The sequence below is a fragment of the Perca fluviatilis genome, chromosome 22 (genome assembly GCF_010015445.1).
Source record: "Perca fluviatilis chromosome 22, GENO_Pfluv_1.0, whole genome shotgun sequence".
In the NCBI taxonomy this organism is placed as follows: domain Eukaryota; kingdom Metazoa; phylum Chordata; class Actinopteri; order Perciformes; family Percidae; genus Perca; species Perca fluviatilis.
Genome location: NC_053133.1, coordinates 15,044,628 through 15,069,601, shown reverse-complemented (window position 1 = coordinate 15,069,601; position 24,974 = coordinate 15,044,628). Strand labels below are relative to the sequence as shown.

The window sequence follows — 24,974 nt, the reverse complement described above, 5'->3', positions numbered from 1 at the left end:
GTCAGAATTAGTGTTAGGCAAACACGTATGTAATGATGGTGAGACAAAACTAGCCTATATGGTAACATCTGAGCTGACTTAATTCATTCATCTCCTGTAATAATTTGTATTAAGGGTCAAAGTAGAGCTGGGCGATATGGAGAAAATCAAATATCCCGATATTTTTGACCAAATACCTCTATATCGATATTGTAGGCTTGACAATTGGTGCTTTCACAAAATATGCACACAATGAGATTTTTGATATATATATATATATATATATTATATAAATAATCATCAGTTATGTTGATATAATAACTATGTGGGTTAGGGTTAGTAATGAAACAGCTAGAACAGTCTGGTGTGTTCAGAAAATGACATCACTCTACTGTAATGCAGCCTTTAAAACCAGGAAGACACCACTTGTGTCATATCAGGATATTACGATATCCAACATTTAAGACGATATCTAGCCTCATCTATTGATATAATATCGATATATTGCCCAGCCCTAGGTCAAAGAACTCCATCCCTCTGCTGATTTTTTTTTAAATTAAGACATTGTCCTGCAGCTTCTGTAGCTAGAGCATCAGTGTAACACCATTGCTCTGCCTCTCCTGTGTAATCTCCTCTCCAATGTGTGCCTTTGTTTTGCACTCCACTGCCAGATGAGATAGGAGGCGGTTTTGTTTTGATGGCTCACATCTTCAGGTGCCAAAACCACAAATCTCTGGAGTAAAGGCATGAATGGAAGCACGTTGACATGCAAACAAACTCAAACACTCCATGTGGGACAAATATAGGTGATTTGGCTGTTCTGTTGGAGGGGGGTAGGGGATAAAATTAAATTATGCAGAATTTCAGAACTTGCGTATATGGATCACAAACATAATCACTATTTTGTTGTTAGCATTAGTACACAAATACAAAAAAATAAATAAACTAATTGAAAGGAATCTCTTAAAAACTCAGAAACTGAAGCACCATGAATTAATTCTCACTGTGTTAGCAAAAACAAAAATTACCTTTAGCTTACTAACAGACACCATCATTACCCATTTGACTAAAAAGAGCTGGCCTTTTAGTGTGCCAGGTGAGCTCATGGCATCTCAATTTCTGAAAACACATGTAGTGCATGATCATTGCTGGGGGGAGGTAGACTTATGTTTTATTTCCCCTCTATGCCACATTAAGTCACCGTAGCCGACCTGTCGTGCGCCAATGTGACGTTATTGGGAGCGCCATAACTAGGCCTGTCGCGATAGTCAATAAATCGAGTTATCGCACGATAAAAAAAAAATGAGCTCGATAATTTTTCCGGCCGCGATAATTTCCATTTGCATGCTTGTTTGTTTTCCTCGTCTCTCGCTACCAAAGAGACTGGAGGACCACTCTCGGTTCCTTAGCGTAACGAGGAGTGAACCCTCTTGTCAGTCGCATGGTCTTTGTGGGGGCGGGACTGCGGACAGAGAGACAGAGACAGACAAACGCTAGTTGAGAGTTGGAGCAGGGTTTCCCGCAGCACTTTGCAGTTAAGGCGCCGTCAAAAAGAAAGTACGCCTATATGAGCCGATATCCACCCCTCCCGTTATTTGGCGTCTCGTTTCTCCCCTTTCAATCCAAACCACACAGCTGACAACCTGCAGGTGGAGACTGTGGAGGCGGGTTCCGGACATACACGCCGCTGGTCAGTCTCGCAAGCGGTTTTCAGGAAAGTGGCTGCATGTTTCCGACAATGCACAGAACATTAACGGTACAAGCCTACAGCTGTCCGCGGACGGCACGGTGTGGAAAGTATGTCAGAGTTGCACCTGTGTGTGTGTGTGTGTGTGTGCGCCCGCCCCACGAAGCTCCGACCTGAAGAGGAGCAGAAGCCGCGCCCGCCAAAATGAAGACGAAAAACAGAACTATTTTGGTACATTTACTCGCCATGTGGCAGATAGCCATACAGATAGATTTAATTTATTAATTATATATTATTTAAATTTAATATTTAGAGTTAAATAATTGTAAAATGTAGTACAGAGTCTGTAGTCTGAGAACTTACGTGTCACAAACGGCAATTCCACAACTGTACATCAGCGTGAAAGACGACATACTAAAGGAGATCAAAGACATGTTCTGGATATTTATAATGTCTTGCAGTTCCAGTGTTAAATATTATTTAGAAATAAAAGTGTATTGATCTTTGAAAAGGTGTACCTGTATTATTATGCCATTATCATTAGATTAGATGCAAATGGTCTCTCGATGACAATATTATCGTTTATCGCAATAATTTCTGGGACAATTTATCGTCCAGCAAAATTTGTTATCGTGACAGGCCTAGCCGTAACCATTTATACTTGCGCATGGTGGTCGTGACACTAGTTGCAGTCTTCTCCTGAACAGAGGTATCGCTAATGAGGAAAGGCTAAGAACTTTGCTATTTCTACAGACTAGAAGAAGAAGAAGAAGAAAAAAAAAAAGGTAAACAACGGCAGAACTGGCAGCAGCATTGACGTCAATGTTTCGATTTGATTCGATGACCTACTTTGTCGGATCAAGCCTTTCATTCACCATAAAAGAACTCATCTTAACCCAGTAAGTTTACAAGAGAGAATTGCAGTCATTCTGAGAGTCCTGGCATCCGTTTGCCCTCAAACTCGTCCATGCTTCCTGTTTCCGCTTTGTCGTGGTGCCCGACCTAAACTAAACCTCAACAATACATTCGTCATACTAGCAAGTAGTGTCTGTTTAGGCAAAGCCTGAGCATTGCTTTTGTCTCCAGCCTGCACTTTAAAACTCCACTGTTATCCCAAAAAACATGAAAGAGCCATACTGTTGCATTTGGGTGACATTACAATTAACACAGTAGGTGCAGTTTATTTCTCTTAGCTGGCTAGAGTAACACTGAACCCTTCATGTTTGCTTGACCTAAGCCACTTCAACACAATCTATAAAAATAAAAGCTGCGTTCTGAACAATGGATCTGGAGCGCTGACAGTCTAATTGTATCTAGTCTATATCGATGACAACGTTCCACTCCCGGGGTGTTCAGTTGCCGCTGGATATTCCGCCGCATGTCCCTAAGGATTTATGAGGACTATGCTTAACTGCTCCTCAGATCGCTGCAGGGTAGATCCAGACAGCTAGCTAGACCATCTGTCCAACCTAAGTTTTCTGTTGCACGACTTAAACAACTTTTGAACGCACACGTTCCACCAAAGCAAGTTCCTTACCGAGGCTATTTTGCGCTCTATGGTGTTTTAAGCCCCCCCTAACGTCTCCTTCCAGGCAGCGCTGCAACCGTTGACTTCAAGGCACCTAACCCTAACCATTGCCTAATCCTAGTGCCTTCCAGGCAGCGCTGCCTGGAAGGAGACGTTGGGGGCTTAAAACACCGATAAATCTATTTTGCAGAGGCATCGTCATTGTGTCTGGGGCTTAGTGCCGCCCAAGACGATGGCGACTGGTTTAAAGAAATGCCAATAAACCACAGCATGTTTTTCTCCCATCACGGAATGCTGTGTGGACTAGCCAGACCCTCCTCCGCAACACTGCGGAGGAGGGTCAATGTGAGACTTGACTGTGTCTGACACATTCACTCTCCCTGGTCATGCCAGACCTATGACCACCAAAACAATAACCCATCTGGTGTACTGTCGACCTCCAATCACTACCTCTCACTGTTTCAGACAATCTTTAAATGTAATAGTTATATTAATATATAGTCATTTATCATATAAAAATGGATGATATTCTGATTACATCATGTCAAATGATGGGAAATAATTGGTACAGATCTATGTCACTGTACATTAACAAATGGAACAAAAAGCACTCAAACAAAAGTGGTTTTAGGATATCACGTAGGACGTAATAACTAATTGAGAAAAGTATTGCTAGATTAGTTGTTAATTTGAAAAAATAAAACAAATCAGATAAGGTTGCATGTCCATCAGGTAACTTAAAGTAGAGCTGCACACCGTGTTCACATATTCATACTGGTCATTTCACTCGCCATTTATGGTTAATTGTGGGAGTTAACGGGGTGTGATATGAGGCTCATGAACCTGTGCAACATTTTATGCTCTTAGTGATTAATAAAAAGGAAAACAAGTACTTCAGTTGATGGAGTTGTGCTTAATTTAGCCATAATATTAACCTACGGTGTACCTGAACTGTATAGTATGGATGGAACCACAGAACACAGGTCAGCTAAGGAGATTACCTCGCTAAAAACAGTAAAGATAAAGCAAGCAAAACCATTTTATAGGTCACTGAAGGAACACTGCTGAGTCAGCATCGAGTGAGAGGCAGAGAGCGAATGAGAGAGAGGGGGAAAGAGAAATCATGCTGGTCAGAGTTTGACCCTCACAATGTGTACAGAATTGAAAAGCCTGAAACTGAATCCCCACATTCCTCTGGCTTTATGACAAGTGAGTGAGAAATGCTGCCGCTCTGTCACTCCAAAACTACCTGAGCCCAGCCTGATAGTGCCGTTTACCTCCATTCCAGAATAAGATGGTATACCAGATTTTCTTAGGGCAGATTCACGGTGCATATTTTTGGACCACCCACCCAACTCCAGCAGGCAGCATGCTCAATCCAAGTTCTCTCTCCCTCCCTCAGTGCCAAGGATTCCACCCTGGGCAGTGGGAAAGGTGCCAACCACATGCTAGCACCCAGTGCCACAAACACATTATGACAGAGGGGAAAGCGATTCAACCACTCGCACAAATTAAAACTACAAAGCACGCTCCCTAACCTTTATGTACAACTCTTTCCTGTCATCAATTTAGAGGATTTTTTTTAATGGTCTAACTCTGTCATTCTTTGAAGAGGAAGGGGTGTTTCTGCTTTTCCATAAAGCACTTTATAACCTCTATGTTTAAATAAGTACTTTTTAAATTGTATATTTTATTAGCAGCACAAAGCAGGTCAGTGATTACTGCGGAAGGTGTGAATAAAAATGAGGTGCTGAGCACATGTTCAAAATAGTAACATTTATTGGAGCCACCATATTGTACAGCTAAGCAACACAAGGGAAACCAGCAGCAGAAACATTGTCACATAGTCATGTATGTGACCTCTGTTGTCTCCTCTGTTCAAGCCAAACTGGCTGAGGGCACCTTCTTAGCAATGAGCAGTAGACACCACAATATCATTTAGCTTGGGAGATCAATATGCACTTTGCTGTAGCTGACCTACATAAGTGGAGGAGTGTGGACCATCAAAATCATTGGATTGCCTGTGAGCACAAGATCCTTGGAGCCCTGGTGGAGTCTCCGTGGGAGTAAAGCAGCCCATGGTGTGAGGTTACAAATCTCAGTTTTAAAAACATTACAGGTTCAATAACTAGCCATATCAATCTAACACAAACCAACTGCCACAGGGAATTAACCCACAAGGAAAATGATCACAGACAAGTCAAGAACACTTTAACAGTGCATTTGTCTGCCAATATAGAGCTTAGCCTAAATGTTCATTTTGAGAAGCATACTCTCTTCCATGGCCATTCATCACAGATTGGACTTCTTGATAGACAAACACTAAAAGGTGCAAGTTATCCAAGAGCAAATTTGGGCTCAATATAATCACCTGTGATGTCACGGTAGTCCATTTTGTTGATCCAGAGCAAACCCAGTTTTTAGCTTGTATCTAATCTGGATCAACAAAGTACATTTCCAGGACAAAGCCTGGCGCCCGATGTCCCTGTCCGTCTTTCTGTGTGTTGTCAGTCTCAAAATCCTTTCGCTACGGAAAAATACAAAAACAAACTTCCAGCTAGCAAGCCACACGCTGAAAATGGCAAGTTTTGAAGAAAATTCGGATTGTGCAACAAGACAGGCCTGCTTGGTTCTTTCAGTGAATGACTGTAAAGATTTACAATTAATGTGTTCATGACATTTACTATCTAACTGGGACATTTTGGAACCAATTGGCGGGATTGATGTGGACAAAGTTACACACTGCGATACAATGGTAAGATCAAATTACGTTTAACCATGTATCCACTTAATTTAAATAGCTCACGTTACCTTATTGTGTGAATAGTTAATCATTTGATATTTAATTTGGTGTTTTCTTTGGCAGGGTGCAAATGTTCTACCAAAAAGTTCCTTTCCATTTTGCAGAGCCACCATCGCTGCGTCCGGAGCTTAGAGCCAAGATGACTGTGATTGTTTTAAAGAAATGCAAACAACTTAGATTTTTTTTTTTTCTTATCCTAGAATGTATCTGTGGTGTAGCCAGACCTTACTCCACAGCCCTGTGGAGATAGGTCTGGCAGCCAGACCAGTTTATATCTGAGAGCACTTCTCTTCATTGTTAAAGCGTTGATTCTTCAATGACAAGCACTGTAGAGTACTCTGGTAATTTCAGTTCTACAGTTAAACCAAAAAAAGATCCTGTACAGGCTGCTGTTAACAAGACAAGACCTACTCTTAGCACAGAAAGATGGGATGGCTGATTTGAGGTCAGCTAAAAAACACAATGACAACATGCCTTGAAGCAGAGACGGAGTAAATACTCCGGCTCCTCCTCTTCTGTGTCAGAGCCCTCTCAGCTTTCCATCAAACATCTCTGCCTCGCTGTTGACATCTCTCCTTTGCCATTTCCCCCCACCTCTCTCCCTTTGCTGTAAAATCCTGGCCATTTCCCCACAACTCATCCCTCACGCCCACCCAGGACCTGCCACACTGCTGTTTCCATGACAACACAAACGCAGAGACAGCAGGGTGAGATGCCCAGTGAGACAAGGCAAATAGATACCAGGGGGAGCGGTGATTCATGTCAAGAATACACTGTGGCCCTTATATAGCGTGTGATAAACAGATAGGTTATCTGTTTAGTTGTAGCAGAACAGACTACAACTAAACCTGACGAGAAGCTACATAGTTTCTTGTGTGTTTGTCTGTCTTGTCGCACAGCCAAAGTCTATGTTCAAGTTTGGTCTAAATCATTTAAGGTTACTTCCTAAATTAAAAAAAATCTAAAAACACAGGAAAATGTAAAGATAGGAAAATGCTTAATCTTGCAGTGTTATTTAACTGTTCTGGTCAAATAAGTCTTCCCTAAAAGCAAAGCAACCCTTGTAGTTTCTCCTAAAATTCAGTCTTTCAGTGGAATTTACAGATTTAAGCAAGGGCGGTAATACTTTGCAACATCCAGCCTAGATTCCTGCCAGGGCTGGATGTTGTCATTTGACACCGCTTTTAAAAAAGGAGCCCAGGACTACACATTAAAGAGCCTGTGTAGGAGAGAGGGGTATGGGGTTGTTCAGGAGCTGTACATACTAAGCAGCAGAGACAGGGATGTCATTTTCCAAATGAGTCAACCTAATGTTGTTAGCAAACAGAAGTGTGTGGAAACAAGAGGAGCAGAGTAGTAGTAACTAGTAAAACGTGATGTGTTTAAAAAGGGATTCAGGCCTAGGTCATAATTTAAACAAAAAGTGTTTCTTAGATTGGTTAGGTGTAGGGTTGCAAAAGGGTGGAAATTTTCCAGTAAATTTCCAGAAACTTTCCATGGAAATTATGGGAATTTGAATGGGATGTAGTCCTTGGGCTCAAATCCAGTACTGTCTTCAATCAGCTTCAATCTGCTGTAGAATGTCGGACTTTAGAAATGATCCATGCAGTGGGTGTGGCCTCAATAGCCCTGCAGTAGGCTAGCCCAAACCATTGACCTTTAGCTTAACAAATGAAGGTAGCTAGCATGCTGCCTTTGATTTACTATGGTTAAGGTTATATGCCCTCAAAAGAATAAACTCCCGTATTTTAAAAACTAAATGTTGACAAGTATGTAGTAGCCTATGCTGATTACTGCGTGCATGCATGTCATTGACGAATATAGTGAGGACATTCAACTGAAGTTGCATTAAATCAGGTTGTTTTAACCAAGATTATGCTGCAAGATGGGGTTTTCTCAACTACATTTAAGTTCCCTGTTATAGACTACCAGTATTATAACAAGCAATATTAAAAATATTTGGTTTATTCCCATTCATTCTCGTTAATTCCCGTTTATTCCCATGGAAAGTTTCCAACTTTGAAAATTAAGCACTCATTTTATTTTTTTTATTTTATTTTCATTCAATTCATTTTATTGCCATTTCGATCTTTAACATACACTCACAAAAACAGCGCCGTTACATAAATGCACTGATAATAGCAACGGTATAACCTAAAATAGGTTCAGTTGATAAGATCAGCTTAATGCCCTAATAACAATGGGAATTACCTAGGGACCTTATGTGATTTAGGCATTTACTCCAACATGCCAGTGTCATGTATGTAGTGCATTCACAAAATCAGCATTTCAATTAAATTTTCTGAAACAATCCTATAGATTATCCCCAGATACAACAGAACTGACACATAATGCTGTGTAGCTAGATGAGACACCTGATTTTGCACACAAAATTCAAGTATCAATCAGTACTAACCTTAAGTATAATTCTCACAACAGCCTTCCCCCAAAGATTAAATAACATGAAATTAAAAAAAAAGGCTAAAGAGGTTTTAATAGTATTTGTAACTTTCGAACAACCTCTGCTGTCATTATTTTCACAGGTTTAGTTTAGACGATCATTTGTGCTTAAAACCAAAATAAAATCTGTTTTTTTATTTGTGGAGATTGTCTCATAACAGATATGCAAAGTCTGCTCAAAACATACGTCTGACTTAAATACAAGAAACTAATTTAATTCTACATTATAGTGGGGCTACAGTACAAAAAAAACCCTCATTAGTGGACTATCATATTAGGCTAACAGTGACAGACAACCCAAGAACTGGCACTGAAGCTACAGAACAAGGGTCAAATGATTACAGTATCACTCAGGTGACGCAAGCCTATCACAGGGCAAAAGTCAGTGATTACAAGATGACAGGCGTCTCCAAGTGCACAGAAAAATACTTCTTTGTTTCACGGAATTATGAACACACTGAACACATTGAACATGGGGTAGGCAACCAAAAAGAATGAAACAATATAAAATGATGGGTTTGTGTAAAGAAAATTACAGGGGCTGAGTGAAGCCCAGACTGAGAGAAAACAACTAGCAAGCAAGATATGGATGTAGAGAATGTTTCGGAACCATGTGACAAGCTCAACATTATTGTCACACACCTGTTGCTATATACTGTAGCTTTAGTTAACAATGTGTTCAGGCAGAGGATTACTTCTAGGTAACATCCATTACACTAACTATGCCAAGTCAGTGTGAGAACACCCCCAACCAGTTATCCTTGTATAAACATCCACATACTTGCATACACGCTCGCATGAATTCCTGAACTGTCGTCATCCAAACACAGTCCTATCGCACTATTGTGTGTACGATGCAAAGGCAAACGCCCTGTTATATGATTCTTAACGCAAACAAGTATGCTTCATCCTTAACAACAACATACAACAAAAGCAATCCTATGTAGGAATGTATGCTTCCATTCTGTACAGGACTGCACTTGTCACAGGCGTCATATGCATGCTCTGTCATTGATCGAACACACTCAAAATTAAAATGTGGTCAGCTGTAGAAGACATTTTACTTCTTGGCTTGTCCTGTCTTCCAAGGACAAACTGTTTCAGCCAATATCCACCAAAAACATACTTGTAGAGAGTGAGTTTTGTTTAACTGCAATTTGCTAAGTCAATAACTTCAGGCACTATGCCTCAGAGATAATATGCTCAGCCTGACAGGAGGAGTATGTTTAAAGTAGTTAACAGACAACACATGCATGCAGGTGAAAGGAATACACACAAATATTGGTGTTTTATATTTAATGTGCTGTTAATGAAAAATATGAACCACGTGCCAATATTATTTCTTTTCAACTCCTTGAGAATGTATTTAGCATAGGACTACCGGTAATCTTGAAATCCATCACATCTTCACAGAAGCCCTGAAGTTGCAACCAAACCACAGCTGTGCAACATGTTATGTTACATCTCATATCAGTGATGTGACATGAGTAATGTGCACCATCAGGTGGGCACAGTGATGTAACAGAAACTGCTCAACTGGTTCCACAAGATGCGTTCCTCCAGCATTACTGAGGAATGTTGACAATCACTGAAATGGCACAAGCTGTCTGCCTGTATAGTCCTGAATCAGTCAAGCAGGGGAGCCCTTAAAAGGAGTGCACTGCACTCTCAACACAGGCACAACAAAGCAACACACATACTGCATCTTGAGAGCATCTTCTGTATTCAATTACAGGTCCTGCCTCTATTTACATCTCCACAATGAAGCCTACGTGACTGCCTGGTAATTGTGTTGCCACCTGATGGTGTGAAACATAATTATACGTTTATGACGTTTTTGGAAAGCAATGTCACAACAAACTGCACGCACTGTTTTCCTCTTCCAATCTTGAGCGTAGAGCGACAGTATGGGTATCTGGTGTAACGTTTGCTAAGTCCATGGATAACTTTCTGAATACTTTTGTCAAATGTTTGAAGCTAGTGGTTTAAGAGGCAAAGTGCTCATACTATAGCTTGGCCGCTAACTAGCTATGTAGTAGGAGCACCTCGACAATGCATAGTAACGACAGTCAAACACAAGAGAAACATTAGTTCAGCAAAAAATGATAATGGTCCCTGCACCCTGAACAATTGCAGAAATTTCGTCAACTCACCTAACGTAGCAAGTAGTACCGATGCATGAATAATACCACAACAAACAAGGTTAACAGCCCGCTCAAACACATGGTGGAGAGAACTGTCCGGACTGACTCGTATATTCTGACAACGACGTTGAACTAGCCAGACTAGCCTGCAGCTAAACAGTTAGCATGCTAACTACGTTCCTGCTGTAACGTTACTGACGAACTTCGTCCGGTCACACGCTCACTCAGCACAAAAAACAATGACATATGAAAGTATTGTGCACGCTACATTTTACTTTACATCAAAAGGTGTATGTGGCTACCACTACTCAATATTTAAACGTCTGACAAACATAGCAATAACTCGCTTGCAAGCTCGCTGTCTGAGCCGTCTAATTGAGTTTGCTGCAGAAAACACTATTGACACGGGCAGCGGGCTTAGCCAAGAAGCTAACGCTTGCTAATAAGCTAACACCGAAGCGAGAGCCTGTGCCAGACAGACACACAACCGAGATTGAAGACCTCACATTGGATAATGGATTTCACAACGAAAACACAACGTCCCGTCTCAACAAGAAGCACCAGCACATGTGGCTACTTACGATGTAATACTTTCGTCTGTGTCCTCGTTGTTAAATTCCGTTTATCAGACGCCGCTCTGACCTTCGCGGTAGTGAAACAACATTTCTGCTGGCTAACTGTGCCGCCATGTTACTCCTGCTGTGCAAACCAATGCTTGAGTGTTTATCTGGCTGGTAGCTGCTATCCTCCCCCACACCAAACCACATCACGGGGCTCCAGCAGTATCAACCTATGGCATCAACTCAGTACCGCCGGGGTTCGTAAGCAACCCTACGGCGATTTACCTGTTAGGATGACACGATAATACTTGATATTTGAACAGCATTCATTTGCTGACATTCCATCTGACAACCACTGACAGATACTTCCAAAACACCACCGTGTCACGACTGTCAGTAGGTAACGTTAATGTTTAAATGTTTAAAAGGGACTGGAACTATATGACCGGCATCCCAACTCCGGTTGGCCAATACAAGGGGACAAACTGTAATATACATGTAACACTAATACATTTACACCACTGAAGACTAATACTACTTACCAATATGTGTGTACATTTAAGGTCATACATGTAGCTATGTCGTGTGTAGGCTAAGCATTGTGCCGCAAATAAAAAGGCTGGTAAAAGGAAGGTAACGTTAGATGAAGTTTCCTATAAACACATCTCCGAAAGTTACATTTCAATCTAACCTAGTTCATTTTAAGAGGCTTTATCTGACAGTAACTACACAGTGATGAGGAAAATGTGCAACAGCGGCTAAGATTTTTTCAACAACACCATGACATTTTGTTTGCTAATTTATGAAATGAACATAATGTATTAAAATACAAACGGCAAGCTAACATAACACGCTTTAGAAATGTTACAAATTAGCGTGTCCTACTTATTTTGCTACCTTGGTTTACTGTGTGGTCATGGATCAAAGCAGGCAGGCGTTTTCTCTAATATATAAAACGCGTACAACACTGCCACCAAGTGGCGGATAGGTAAAATATCAACAGGGTGGTAGCCTACATGTTTTCATGAAACAGAGTAGACTGGAGGGAACAGAAACTCCATGTAGACACATTCAACCACACACCACCATTTGTGTAGGTTTTTTCTCGCAGTTGCTCCGCCATATAATTACTACACATCCCCTCTGTTGTCTCCTTAGGCAAATGGTAAAATGAATGCTACAATTAGTCTGTGCACACAACATCAATTGCATGTCTGTTTGTCATGGAAAAGGGATCCCTTATATACTGTCTATGGTTGCTCCTCATGAGATTTCCTCCATTCTTTCCCCCGTTAAAGGTTTTTCCTTATCCGAATCAAGGTTCTAAGTATAGAGGGTAACAAATGCTCTACAGATTGAAAAGCCCCCTTGAGGCAAATTTGTGATACTGGGTTAAATGAAAGGAAAATAATAATATTGATAGATATTTTTCAATAAAACACTATTTCTTTCTAGGATAGATAAACCATCAGGACAAGTTGAGAAAGTTGAGTGTATGTTACACTGCTGATATACAGCCGGAGGCAACCATGAATTACTACTGTGTACCTAAATTAGTTAATGGGTTTATTCTTTAGAATTAGCCAGTGTTACCTAGGAGATACATTCTTATAATACAGTTGATTGCACTCCATAGCTTTGTAAATTCATTTTATGGCATGTAAGTGAAAGGCATACATCAACAGTCAACCAAGCTCATTTGGCACAGTCTGTGGGTAGGGGGGGAAAACAGTCAAAAAAAAAAAAAAATATATATATATATATATATATTTTTTTTTTTTAAAAAAAAAAAAAAACATAAAAAAAAAAAAAAAATTTTGAAAAAAATTTTTTTTTTTATAAAAAAAAAAAAAAAAAAAAAAAAAAAAAAAAAAAAAAAAAAAAAAACAACAAAAAAAAAAAAAAAAAAAACAATTTCTTTTTTTTTAAATTCCTTTTTTTTTTTAAAAAAAAAAATTTTTTTTTTTTTTTTTTTTTTTTTTAGACAGTGATTCAATCAAACTCACTAAAGGGATGTTTTGCCTGATTTTACTTTCCATCTCTTATAAAGTTCTCATCACTCAAAACTAAAACGCAAAGTGTGTTCATTTATTGACAGTGTTATAGGAAAAACTGCAAAAAATTTGGTATCATTTTATGGCAATCAATATGTTCTGTTGTGATTACAAAGCTGCTCTGAACTCATAATTAAATGCTACATCAGGTTACTACGTCTTTGCTGGCAGTTTTGCACAATACTGAATTGTAAATCTACTTACAGTATTACAGGGTGATGTCTCCTGTTTTCCTTGGTTGCTTTTAGACACTCTTCCCTACTCTATCTACAAGTGAAAACTTGCTACTTCACTTTCCATCTTTAGGTGTCTGTTAGCCAGTGACAATGTCTTTGACAATGTCTTTGTGATTGAGTTTGAAAAGTCTGTGGTGTGAACCCAGAGATTATACCAAGACTGTATGCAACCTTCACTGATGGAAAAATAAGAGATATTATAAGGAAATTTATAAACTCCATACAATGTTTACAAATATCCCTCAAAAGAGGGACAGGAGTCAGTGGCAAAGAAGAGGAGCTCGACTAGCACTTATAAATACAAGGAAAAAAGGAAAATAAATCACAAGCTGTAATAACCACTATTTAGGTAAAAGCAAGGAATGGCCTGATTCAAGAAAACATTAAACACTGACGTCACCATTCCTGAATTTTTAAAATTACACAGCATGTACAAAACAATCTGTATCAATAGGCACTTCTTAAATAAGGTATTTTTTCATAGTTTATTTCGGGATTTCTTTTCTTTTCGTTTGAAATGGCACAGCAGAGCAATGATTTTTAAATCAAGGCGTGCTGGACGACTGGCGACAAGCAAAGCTATATGCATTCTGGCCCTTGAAGTCCAGCTGGGAGGTCAGTCCTGTGTGGGAGCTGAAAAATGCATATGGTGGTCAAGGAGCTGGAGGGACTGTTGGCTGGATACAGCCGTGGAGATACGGGGATGGGGGGGGGGGGGAGAGAGAGAGATGGTTCTTTGAGAAGGTGGCGATAGAGGGGGCGGTAGGGGAATGTATTTATGATGACTTCTCTTTTCTTGCTCTTGGTGAATCGGCTCCATGGGAGTTCACTCCATTTACTCCATTGGCTAAAAACAAAGGACACATCCAAATATAATTAATTAATTATGTTAAGTGTATGTAAGCATGAACATTATGCATATACTGAGAAGAAATGCATGTATTGATTGCTATTTATTTTATTGCTTGGGGAAATGTCCAGTGCTTTGCACACATTCATAATTAAGCGGTAAATGCGCCCTATACTTTGTGCCCGTTGCTCACCTTTGTCTTTCTTTGATTTGCTCTTGGAAGGAACTTGTTTCTTCTTCAAGGTCTGAGTTTGAGCATGCTCTCTCCACCGGCGCAGCTGGAAGTTGATAAATTTCCACATCATGAAGGCCTGAGTGAGGCAGATGGCAGCCAGGACAGTTATCCTAATAAAAAATTAGAAACAGTCAGTAAATCAAAAGGTTAATAAAGACGTGTGATGTTGTGTGTGTGTATGTGTGTGTGTAAAGAGAGCACCAGTGATTGACAGCGTAGTAAGAGCAACAGAGGAAGAATTCTCTCACTTGGCTTTGCTCGTACTCAACGCAAGATGTATTGTGGTTGCATTTCATTCTGGTGGTGTTAGTGAACAACTCTCTTCCTTTTCAACAATATAGCCATTCCTGTATGATTGTTAAACCTCAGTACTCCACACTGAGGATAGAAATGAGCTCTTGTTCCTTTATTCTAAGTGGCCAACCTGATGTTTACACATTTGCTCATTTGGCATTAGAACAGATCGAGAAAATTAACAAAAAGTGTGCATCATAATCAGCAACTCTAATAACGCTAAACATATATATCAGAGAGCAGTTTTTGTGTGTGATAAATGTTAAATTCTAAAGGGCTGTTGAATCCAGTAAGCAGTTTTAAAAAATATCATTTTAGGATTAAGTAGTCTTGGTTTTTCTTCTCAGACACACTTACCGAACAAAAATAACATTAAAGTTTCCTGCAGCCAAATCAAAGCCTTGATTCTCAGATGTGGCGAGACCAAAGCCCACGGTGAGGACGGACAAGGACAGGGTGAGCAGCCGTCCAAGGACAAACAAGACGGCCCATATGGTGAAACTGGAAGAGGATGACTTTTTACCATTAGTAATTCTTAAGTGGTAGAATTTCACAGAAAAATCACACAATGATTAGCGCACACCATGCTGAACATGAGAACTCACCCCATTTGTCTCTTCTCGTTGCTGAAGTAGAGCAGGCGGGAAACGTGGAACAGAAGCTCGACAAAGTAGTGCAACACCAGCAGGACCAGACCCAGACGGTTCAGACTGAAAGATACAAGGACACACGAGTCCCCTTTATTACAACTGACAGGAACAACACATGGGGGCAACACTCGACACCACAAACTTTTTGCTGAAGGGGCAGTGTACAAACACAGGAGAAATGCCATGTGTACCACACAACCACACACACACACATAATTTTAGGCTTTCCAATGTGGCAGTTACCTACTTTAGAATGTAGGCGCCTGCAATGTGGACCAGGTACAGGAAGATGTACACAAGTTGGCGTGGAATATCCTCCTAAACAATAAACACAAAGGATGGAAGGCCAAGAATGGTCAAAATATTTACTCTGCATGTGGACATAAGCAGGGGCGAGTATGATTCTTTCAAACAATGAAACATAACCAAGGAAGTCAAACAGGAAGTAGCCTCAGGGTCCCAACAGACACTGCAGTATGTCATACTATTCCAAAACAACACGCAGAAACACACACACACACACACACACACACACACACACACACACACACACACACACACACACACACACCTTCTTTGTCTTTTGGAAATACAGTTCAGGGAGAGCGTGTAACCAGTAGCCCAGCTGACAAATGAAGTAGAATTTCATCTGGAATCTGAAGGAAAAACACTTAATTAACACTTAAAGCTCTTATAAAATTACCAAGAAAGTAACATATGACAGCTATTCTTGTCTATTTAAACCACAAAGAAATAACAAAGAGTATCTCTAAAATGCACATGTCCTCCACACACAAAATTACAAACTTACGACATCAGTGTATGGGGATAACCCTCCCACAGGGTGACTGGATTGGACAGGAGCTTTTCCTAAAAACAAAGACGCTTTTAAATTACAATCATGGACAGTTTTGTGGCGTATCTAAACAAGAAAAATGCCAGCTTAGCTACTGTACATACAGAAAGCAGGATGCTTGCGCCCCAGCCGAAGGAGAATAAGTAGAAGGCGCTGAGCTGGCCCGACTCATTGAACTTGCTGTGCTTGGTTTTGGAGAAGTGCTTCTTTCTGTTAATTTTCTGAAAAGATGAACAACAATACAAAACATTCAGAACTGCTTGTTGAGATTAAAGTGTGTGTGTAGTCAAGTTTGGGTCTCACTTACATCCAGCACATACTCCTGGATAATGGCATGCATGATGACGGCCACCAGCATGTAGAAGAAGGTAGTGGCCAAGTCCTTGATGCCATGGTGGAAGTGGTTCACGGCTGTCTCCTCTGGGCCTTCAGTAGCATGCACAAAAGTCAGAGTTATCACAATGAGCATGACACATTCTTTTAATATTCTATCTGGGAATGTGTTTCATTCATATACAAAATGCCACATGCACACAGTTCATCCTTAACATGAACTGTCAAGCCAGTGATTCAGTGTTTAATAACCTTAATTACTGCGGTGTTAACATTAGGGACTCTCGACTGTTCAGTATTACACCACTTTGAAAACAGCAGAGACACTGACTGTCTCGGCACAGTAACTTTCACACACGGAGCCTCTTCTGTCTTTCTAAAGTTACATATTATCTATACGCCCTCCAACCCGGTATCTGTGAAACACTGTGAATAATGTGATGAGTTGTAGCACAGAGATTAGACGATACAGGAACACAGTTCCCAGCAAACCGCTTGAGAATGCCTGAGCGGCAATGCTGCGCTCATGTTTTATGCAACCACGTAACGAAATCAGTCCAATCATTTGTAAAAGTCAGCACAGCGAATGGAAAAAAATACAGTGGCGTTATTGAATTTGTTTCACTACAGAGAGATTTAGGCGCTGCATGTTATTTGTCTAATTAGATACATGCTGTAAATAAGTTACAGAGCTAGGTACGTGGTAAGGTCTCTCAGATAAGAACTAAATCACCAACTGGCAGCCTGGAAAGCAGAGTATGAATAAGCTCTGGGGTTGTACATTCCTTCAACAGTATCTAAAGTTGGCAAAGAAATCGACAACCTTGAAATGGCCAGGACTTTAATTAAGAGGCCTATTTTACACCTTAGCCCAAATTCAGGCGGCACGACCTTGCCACAAGAGAACTTTGTAAATCAGGCAGACTAAATTTAGCTCCAAAAGAAAAAAAAAAGGAGCTCTCAAATGGGTTTGTTTAAAGCCACGCAAGTACCGGTCTAGAATCCAAATGGGAGGCTTCCAGCAGCACAACTCTAAGATAATACTGTATATGTCAAAGCCAAAAGTTGCAGTATTCATTTTAACACGTTATCTGATAACATCTGTTCTCACCATATATCTTATACTCTCAATTTAATCCTTAACTTACCATTTGTTGATATGGTGACATTATACTGGACAGTTATGAATAACACTGCAAACTTTGAGGTGACCTGTAGATAAAGACAGGTAAAAAACAAACATGTTAGCCTGCACATATGCACAAATACATTTTGCACAAATACATTTTTACTGTAAAATCTAACAGGGTTACTTGTGTTTATACACTAGAACTTGGAGCATTTCATTTGTATATCAAAGATTTCCAAAAAGACCAATAACAGAGTGACTGTGACTCATATATGAAAATTTAAGTTAAAGTGACACATTGGTTTTAATGTCACTGAATGTTTTATTTTAGCAACATATTCTAGCAATTTTAGGGTGATAGTACACAAAGCCAAATCTACAGGCCATATGGGGATTATGCAATATTACTGTGACAACAGAAAAAATGATGAAGCACTACCAATTTCATCTGTAGAGGTGTTAGGAATAGAATAAACAGAACATTTATACAATTAGAACAATTACACAAACGCTCCGTATTATTATAGGGGTAATATGAGTCATGGGAAATTAAAAATGATCCAGCCAAGTAAATGTATAGCAGCGAATAGCTACATCAAGATAGCCAAATTATAAGGTTAAAATTGAAGGTTGCTTATTCCTCTTTCACAACAAAAGAACTAAGTTGACAACACGCTGAAATTAAATAAAAATAAGACGTATTCACTGTTTAGATGTCATAAATAGCCATCCTTTTGAAAATGTTCATGCTGCCACTACGATACAATATACAGGTTGCAACAGCGGTTACTGGACAGGAATTTTACTTTGTAAAACAAAAACAGGAAGTAGTTCAAATGATTGCAAAATTTACACTAATGGCGCTGCTTTTTTTCACTGAGGATGAAACATGCTTGAAATGGAACATAAATCGCAGTGAAAGTAGACCAGCATGCAGCACAGACATGTCATGCTGTATGAACGGGTCCCGGTTGTCAGCAAGCAGCATCAAGTTACATTTAAAACGCTGTTTAGCTCCAAGGACAACTTTCAGTTTTGGTGCAAGCGAGTTTCTGTGATGACAGCCCTCTCAGTCGTTGTGTGATTGCCACGTAACACATCTACGCATAAACTAACCTAGTCGAGAGCGTTGTACAGTATTGCAACCACCGAGATCGATACAGAGTTTCAAGTCTGAAACATACTAAGATATTTCCATAAATAGTGTTTCACATGAAAAACTTTGTGTTTTTTATGATCAAATGGCGGGCCTGAAGACGAGTGATTGGAAATATCGATTTCAACATGGTATGCAGCCAGTTGGACAGTGGACTCTTGTGCCCACGTCGCTTTAATAAAGACAAAAAAACACATTTAATTTTCATGAAAACCTAATACAAGGCTACCCGAATGAGTCGGCAATCTCGTGGAATAAAAGCAAAAACGAGGCCACCGTACGTGCACAGAAAACTTTCGATAACAGGAGGAAGTAGTGTGAAGAGATCAGACAGCCATGTCACTTTTCCAGGAGAACAGATGGGGAGTATTCGGCATCCTGTCTAGCAGTTGGCTAGTCCGTCCACTCTGCCGGGGCGATGATCTCCGCATGACCCACAACTGAAACCCATTCAACATGTGGACGGGACTCACCTCAAACATCAGCCCGAGAAGGAACACCATAGCAACACAGGAAACAATATCGGCATGGTTTTGGATGACAAACTCATGGCTCAGCACTGGCGGATTCTTGTTGTTTGTCTTTTTTCGGATCCCCATGTCGACACAATTCGGCTGAACTTTTGCTTCACGCAGGGCAGATGTGGTCGGTTTCTATCAGATATTATTATTATCCTTCTGTACGAGAACGCTCAAAGATCCCTCCTGCTTCCTACAAGCGAAGGGCCAGGCAGCAATTGAATGGCGTGTCACTCTTCTGCTAGTGGGAGGGTCTACGGAGAGAGAGCCGCTGCTGCGCCTGACCAACGAGACTCTCTCACGCACAGGAGAGGGAAACAGCTGGGGCTCTCGATCGCTCCCTAGAGGTTTGGAGTAAGACTGTATCATATTAGAAACATTGCCCATAGATGTATTTTCTCTTACCTCTGACATGTGATTCCCATTTAAGGAGTTACTGTTCCAAGCTATTTTTATTCCGTCTCAAAAGGTCTGAACACAAGTGTTCACATTTGACACACATTATAGTAGATTAAACAAGGCAGTGTTACCAATAGTTGGGGAAAATTTTGGGGAATACACTTGTACACTTTCTTGCCAAGAGTTAGATGAGATAATCAATACCACTCTCAGATTTGTCTGTTGAAGTCATATGAAGCAACAGCCAGCAGATAGTTAGCTTAGCTTAGCTTAGCATAACGACCGGAAACAGGGGGGAACAACAGGCCTGGCTCTGTCTAAAGGTAACAAAATCCACATACCACCACCTCTAAAGCTCACTAATTGACATGTTATCTGGTTTGTTGAATCTGTACGAAAGCCGATGGGGGGGGGAGATGTGCAAAGCTCCTTCTTGGCTGCTGGTTGCCTGTTAACCTCAGGTTGACAATGAGTTAGGGCACCTGGGTAGCTCACTTGGTAGAGCGTGCGCCCATATTCAGAGGTTTACTCCTCAACACAGCGGCCGTGGGTTCCCAAATGTTGAACTGTTCCTTTAAACTATCTCTATATCTTTAATTTAATACACATGAGGAAGATCAGCATATAGAAATTTAGATGTAAAGCGAGACTATGTAACTTTGCCTTATGGGATAATGGTAACAGTAGAACAAGTAGAAAAAAATCATAAAGTAAGTATACTGACAATAAAGCCAACATAAACTACTGGTCATACCAAATAAGGCTGAAGTGTATTACAGGATTCCTGATCTCAGAAAAATGTGCTTACTTTACAGGAAAAACCCTGTGCAAGGTGTTACAAATATGAAGAAATATGTCTGGGCTGTCACTGGCTAGCAGATGTTTAAGTCATCCAAAAAATGCCTTTAATGATGACAGGCTGTAACAGTGAGGTTAAAGTGTGAACAGTCAGCCAGACACACACACACACACACACACACACACACACACACACACACACACACACACACACACACACACACACACACACACACAATCTATTATGTAAGTACTTTTTAGGGCTTTAGTTCACAGTGTTTGTCATTGGGGTGGAGCCTATCACAAGTTTCAAGGAATGAGAAGTGTGAATCAGCAGTGTTTGCCTCTGTGACTGTACACAGCCGTCTAACATGAGCAAAGAATACTGGTAAGTATTGATGATAATATGCATTAATTTAAGACAGAATGTGATTGAATTTGGGATTTTTAGATGAGCTTGGAATAATTAGTAAAGAATCTTTATGGAAATACAATACATTTACTCAACTATGGCTTGATTTGGTTAAAGCGAAGAGAATATAAATGTAATTTTAATAGTGTGCCATCCTGAATTTGTTTTCCTTTGTCACCAATGGCGTCTTATGAAACAGTTTAAAATGATATTGAAACTAAAGGATGTGAAGAGACTTTACACGTAGTTGTTCTGTGATTCAGGTCTTAATAGGTTTTCGAAATGTCATTCTGTGAGAAGTTGTTGATAAAGTACATGTTATACAAGAGTTCAGAATGAGCATCATTTATGATTTTATCATTCTTGCTGATAATGTCATTAATTATTTTTCTATTACATTTGTATGAAGTATGCCATTCATCGGCACTCATAATAAAGTGTTTATGATAGTGATCAAAGGGCAGTAGACTGTGGCCAGCTGTTATACAGCAGCTGACTGCTGTCACGTTGCATTTCAAAACTGTCATGAGAAAATATTTTGTGGTCTTTTTCATGATACTCATTGTTTTGATCAAATTGTAATGCTTTTACAGATTGACCAAAATGGCACCTGAATGTCTGGGGTCCAACACAAAACTGTCCACAGCAGCTTTTCTTCAGAACCTTCAAAGCAACCACATTTCTACATTTATCACAGAGTGAAACCTTTGGTTGAACTTTTCAACTGATGACAAAATGCCTCCGTTGAGCATTCAGTACACTAAACAGCGATGGTTATTAACCATTGCTGGACTGTTCTTGTACGTGGTGGACATTTGGACAGACATCGGGCTGGCACTGAAATATTATCAAGAGAAACATTTTGTGTGGACTGCACTGACTCTGGTGTTTGTTCTGGCGGGGGTGCTGGTGACACAGATCTTCAGCTACACCTGGTACAGGGACGACATGAATGGTCCTCTGGTGAACACTGTGGGAGGACCAAACATATCAGGCACGTCCACAGGTGGACTTGCTGTCCTGCACCTATTTGGCATGGGCATCTTCACCAGGTATGACTGGGAAAATTGAAATGTACATTTTCACTTACATTTTTCACTTCATTTACACTAAATTACAACCATAAGTATTTGCAATTTGGTATACTTTTTAAAAATACACTGAAATACAGCTTAAACGAACTTACAATAAAGTGCACCTTTTTTAAGTATACTTAAAAACACTTTTAATGAAGTGAAATTAAAGAACACTTATAATAAATACTAGTCTAATAAAGCATACTAGTCTATAAGAAAATACTTGAAAAAAGTAAACTTTCCATTACAACTACTATACATATTTGCAATTAAGTTCACTTTTTACACTGAAATAACATTTTAGGAATTGAAGAATTAGTATAATTAATTAATTTTAAAGGACATGGTAAATATACTCTAAATTAAGCACAAAAATGTAAACTTTAGTATACCTAAAATATATTTCTAATACATTATTCCACTTTTTTTTTTTTTTACCTGGGAAGGGCACCGCATTATATCTGCAAAATAACATGAGCTGCTCATGCAGCCTGCATGATCAGTGCCTGCATGTTGTGACTCAAAACGTGAGTTATCATTATCGTGCACAATGGCCTGGTATCATGGAGTGTGCAAACTGGATTAACCACATTTCAGCTGTAGTGTACTGTAGGATGTGCATCATTGTCTTTGCAGCAGCAAAAGATTAATACTGACAAATTTATTGTATGGTGGCAAGCACAAGTCTGACTTTGTTGTCATTGTGTTTACACCTGTTGCTAGGTATTATCACCTGCTAAGGGAAGGCTTCACAGTGGTTTGGACAACATCACATTCCTATACAGAGGAACAGAGAAGAGATGTGCACCAAAATCTGTTTTGCCTGGCGACAGATCTGAGCATGCTCAAGCTGCTTGAGGCTTTCTTGGAGAGTGTTCCCCAACTCCTTCTGCAACTATACATAGTGATGGGCCAGAATGAGTGCTCACTCATTCAGTGTAAGTAGGGGCAGAAAGTTACATATTTATGAATTATTTGTATCATTATTTATAGAATCTGTTAATTTCTTTCAGATTTCTCTATGGCGTTCTCCTTCTTTAACATTGCCTGGGCCCTGGTTGACTATCGCCGCTGCCTGCGCAGATCCCTTCCCCACGTCAGTGAGATGCCCTCTGGCCTCCCCACAGCAATCTACCTCCTCTACAAACTCTGCACCATCACCAGCCACATCCTCAGCTATGCCCTCCTCCTCATACTGAGCCCCTATAGCACAATAGCCCTCACCATCGTCTGGTTTCTGGCTACAATCTGGACGCACATGCTCCAGACCAACTTCTGCTCATCCGGTAAACTTGAGCTTCTGTACCGAGCAGTCATTGGAGTCATCCTCACATTCACCTTTTTCAACGTCAAAGGACAGGACACCAAAGTAGCGATGATCATCTACTACTTGTTCTATGCTATTACAAATATTATAGCTCCTTCACTGCTAGCTTTGTTGAAACCAGAGTTACAGACAGCCACGTTTTTGCTGACAGTCGGTGGTTTAATCTTTGGAGGTTCAGTGCTGGGGCTAGTGTGTCTCGTGCTGTACTACCTCCTCCTGCATCCCAGAGAGAAGTGGCGAGAGGCTGATGAGGTGGACGGCCTGGAGAATGAAACAGAGACCACAAGGAGAATAAGGAACTTTTTACAGCCTTGATAATCTATTTCTGGTTATGGGGGTGCAGAGAAAAAGATTGCTGTACATTGTATTTAACGAGGAAAAAGCCTGTACAGAGAGATGTGACGTCATCTAGGCCTAGATATTGTGCTCGCCATTCTTACTGCTTCTATCTTACCATACTGTGCCTTATCATGCAGTTATGTTACCATATTCTGAGAAAAGTTTGCCTCTTCATCACAGATACAAATGGCTGGTGAAGCAATTCAGTGCATCATAGTTGAGTGTATGAATTACATTTTATTTATTCTTGTTGTAATAAACTTGATGAATTACATATTTATTGTTATATCTATAAAAAGTAATTTATTTGCTAATCCTAATTAACAGCTGGCATTATCTCCTTGGATATTATACATCGCTGCTATTGAGACAGATTTGTCTATTGAGATAAGCTATGGCTTCAGCCTACACCTTTTCGGTTACCACCCTTGTTTGTAATGAACTTGCTGTACTTATATTATGTTTTATGTTTAGTAACCGAATAAACCTTCATTCATTCATTCATTCATTGTAATGAAATCTAGAAATTATATTATGATAAAAATAATTTGGTTTCTCTAATTTCTTTTATTTTTATTTTTTTTAAGATTATTTTTGGGGCATTTTTAGGCCTTTATTTGTTAAGATAGCTGAGAAGTCTTGAAAGGGGAGAGAGGGGGAATGACATGCAGCAAAGGGCCACAGGTCGGAATCGAATCCGCGGCCGCTGCGTCAAGGACTGATCCTCTGTACATGGGGCGCACGCTCAACCAGGTGAGCTACCCAGGCGCCCCGGTTGCTCTAATTTCTGTATTAAATATACATATGTATGTGATGTATAAAGACACAATAATTACAATACTATTTGGTTGGTGTTGAGAGATTCTTTCTTTAAGGCTGTAACATGCGTGTTAAACACAAGGTGGCGTTATTGTCTAGGTTAACTTTTCTAGGTTAGGTATACTGCTGAACTCATGTTAACAAAACGGAACCCAACCTCATATTCATGCTCTTTTTCTGCCTCGTTTCACCTATTTTTTCTCCCCAGAATGTCTCTGTAACTTAATGAAAATGAAAAATAATAACAAAATGCTTAATTGATCCCCACAAATGAATTAAAGTGCAGGACCAGGTACAGGTTAACAAGATCTGGGACAGATTATAGCTCTTCT

General features: G+C 40.0%; 3 protein-coding genes across 11 annotated transcripts in view; 1 reads left to right on the top strand and 2 right to left on the bottom strand.

Annotated features, from left to right (window-relative positions):
* Positions 1-11,483, bottom strand: part of ncoa2 (nuclear receptor coactivator 2) — a 77,282-nt gene extending 65,799 nt beyond the window's left edge. For 2 of the 7 annotated variants that reach the window (XM_039789481.1, XM_039789483.1), the window contains exon 1: positions 11,183-11,477. The gene's annotated coding sequence lies outside the window, so the exon portion shown is untranslated. Of the gene's footprint in view, positions 1-10,610; positions 11,137-11,182 lie in introns of those variants that run through there. The other 5 variants (XM_039789484.1, XM_039789480.1, XM_039789485.1 and 2 more) reach the window with 4 other exon arrangements.
* A 1,690-nt stretch (positions 11,484-13,173) lies between these two features.
* On the bottom strand, positions 13,174-19,731 carry tram1 (translocation associated membrane protein 1). Its single transcript, XM_039789478.1, has 11 exons — positions 19,428-19,731; positions 17,818-17,881; positions 16,644-16,762; positions 16,441-16,557; positions 16,292-16,350; positions 16,052-16,136; positions 15,728-15,798; positions 15,436-15,540; positions 15,188-15,331; positions 14,495-14,646; positions 13,174-14,298 (listed from the first exon to the last, which is right to left on the bottom strand). The coding sequence occupies exons 1-11, from the start codon at positions 19,551-19,553 to the stop codon at positions 14,228-14,230; spliced, it is 1,113 nt and encodes a 370-aa protein (XP_039645412.1). The 5' UTR covers positions 19,554-19,731; the 3' UTR covers positions 13,174-14,227.
* Positions 19,732-19,825: 94 nt separating this feature from the next.
* Positions 19,826-24,442, top strand: xkr9 (XK, Kell blood group complex subunit-related family, member 9). 3 transcript variants are annotated; one of them, XM_039789476.1, is made up of 5 exons: positions 19,826-20,194; positions 20,687-21,057; positions 21,675-22,133; positions 22,881-23,095; positions 23,171-24,442. In XM_039789476.1, the coding sequence occupies exons 3-5, from the start codon at positions 21,817-21,819 to the stop codon at positions 23,797-23,799; spliced, it is 1,161 nt and encodes a 386-aa protein (XP_039645410.1). In that variant the 5' UTR covers positions 19,826-20,194; positions 20,687-21,057; positions 21,675-21,816; the 3' UTR covers positions 23,800-24,442. The 3 variants fall into 3 exon arrangements, with proteins under 3 accessions (XP_039645410.1, XP_039645411.1, XP_039645409.1); XM_039789477.1 differs by having other exon boundaries at positions 19,826-21,057; positions 22,000-22,133; XM_039789475.1 differs by having other exon boundaries at positions 19,826-21,057.
* The last annotated feature ends 532 nt before the right edge of the window (positions 24,443-24,974 follow it).

Bases quoted from the DNA above. Each gene is read 5' to 3' on its own strand.
- tram1 (XM_039789478.1), bottom strand. From the start codon at position 19,553: ATGGGGATCCGAAAAAAGACAAACAACAAGAATCCGCCAGTGCTGAGC. The intron at 16,351-16,440 runs GTATGTACAGTA...CTTTGTTTTTAG, and splicing joins GCGCAAGCATCCTGCTTTCT to GAAAAGCTCCTGTCCAATCC. The intron at 15,332-15,435 runs GTGAGTTCTCAT...ATCCTCTTCCAG, and splicing joins AACGAGAAGAGACAAATGGG to TTTCACCATATGGGCCGTCT.
- xkr9 (XM_039789476.1), top strand. From the start codon at position 21,817: ATGCCTCCGTTGAGCATTCAGTACACTAAACAGCGATGGTTATTAACC. The intron at 22,134-22,880 runs GTATGACTGGGA...ACCTGTTGCTAG, and splicing joins GGCATGGGCATCTTCACCAG to GTATTATCACCTGCTAAGGG. The intron at 23,096-23,170 runs GTAAGTAGGGGC...AATTTCTTTCAG, and splicing joins TGAGTGCTCACTCATTCAGT to ATTTCTCTATGGCGTTCTCC.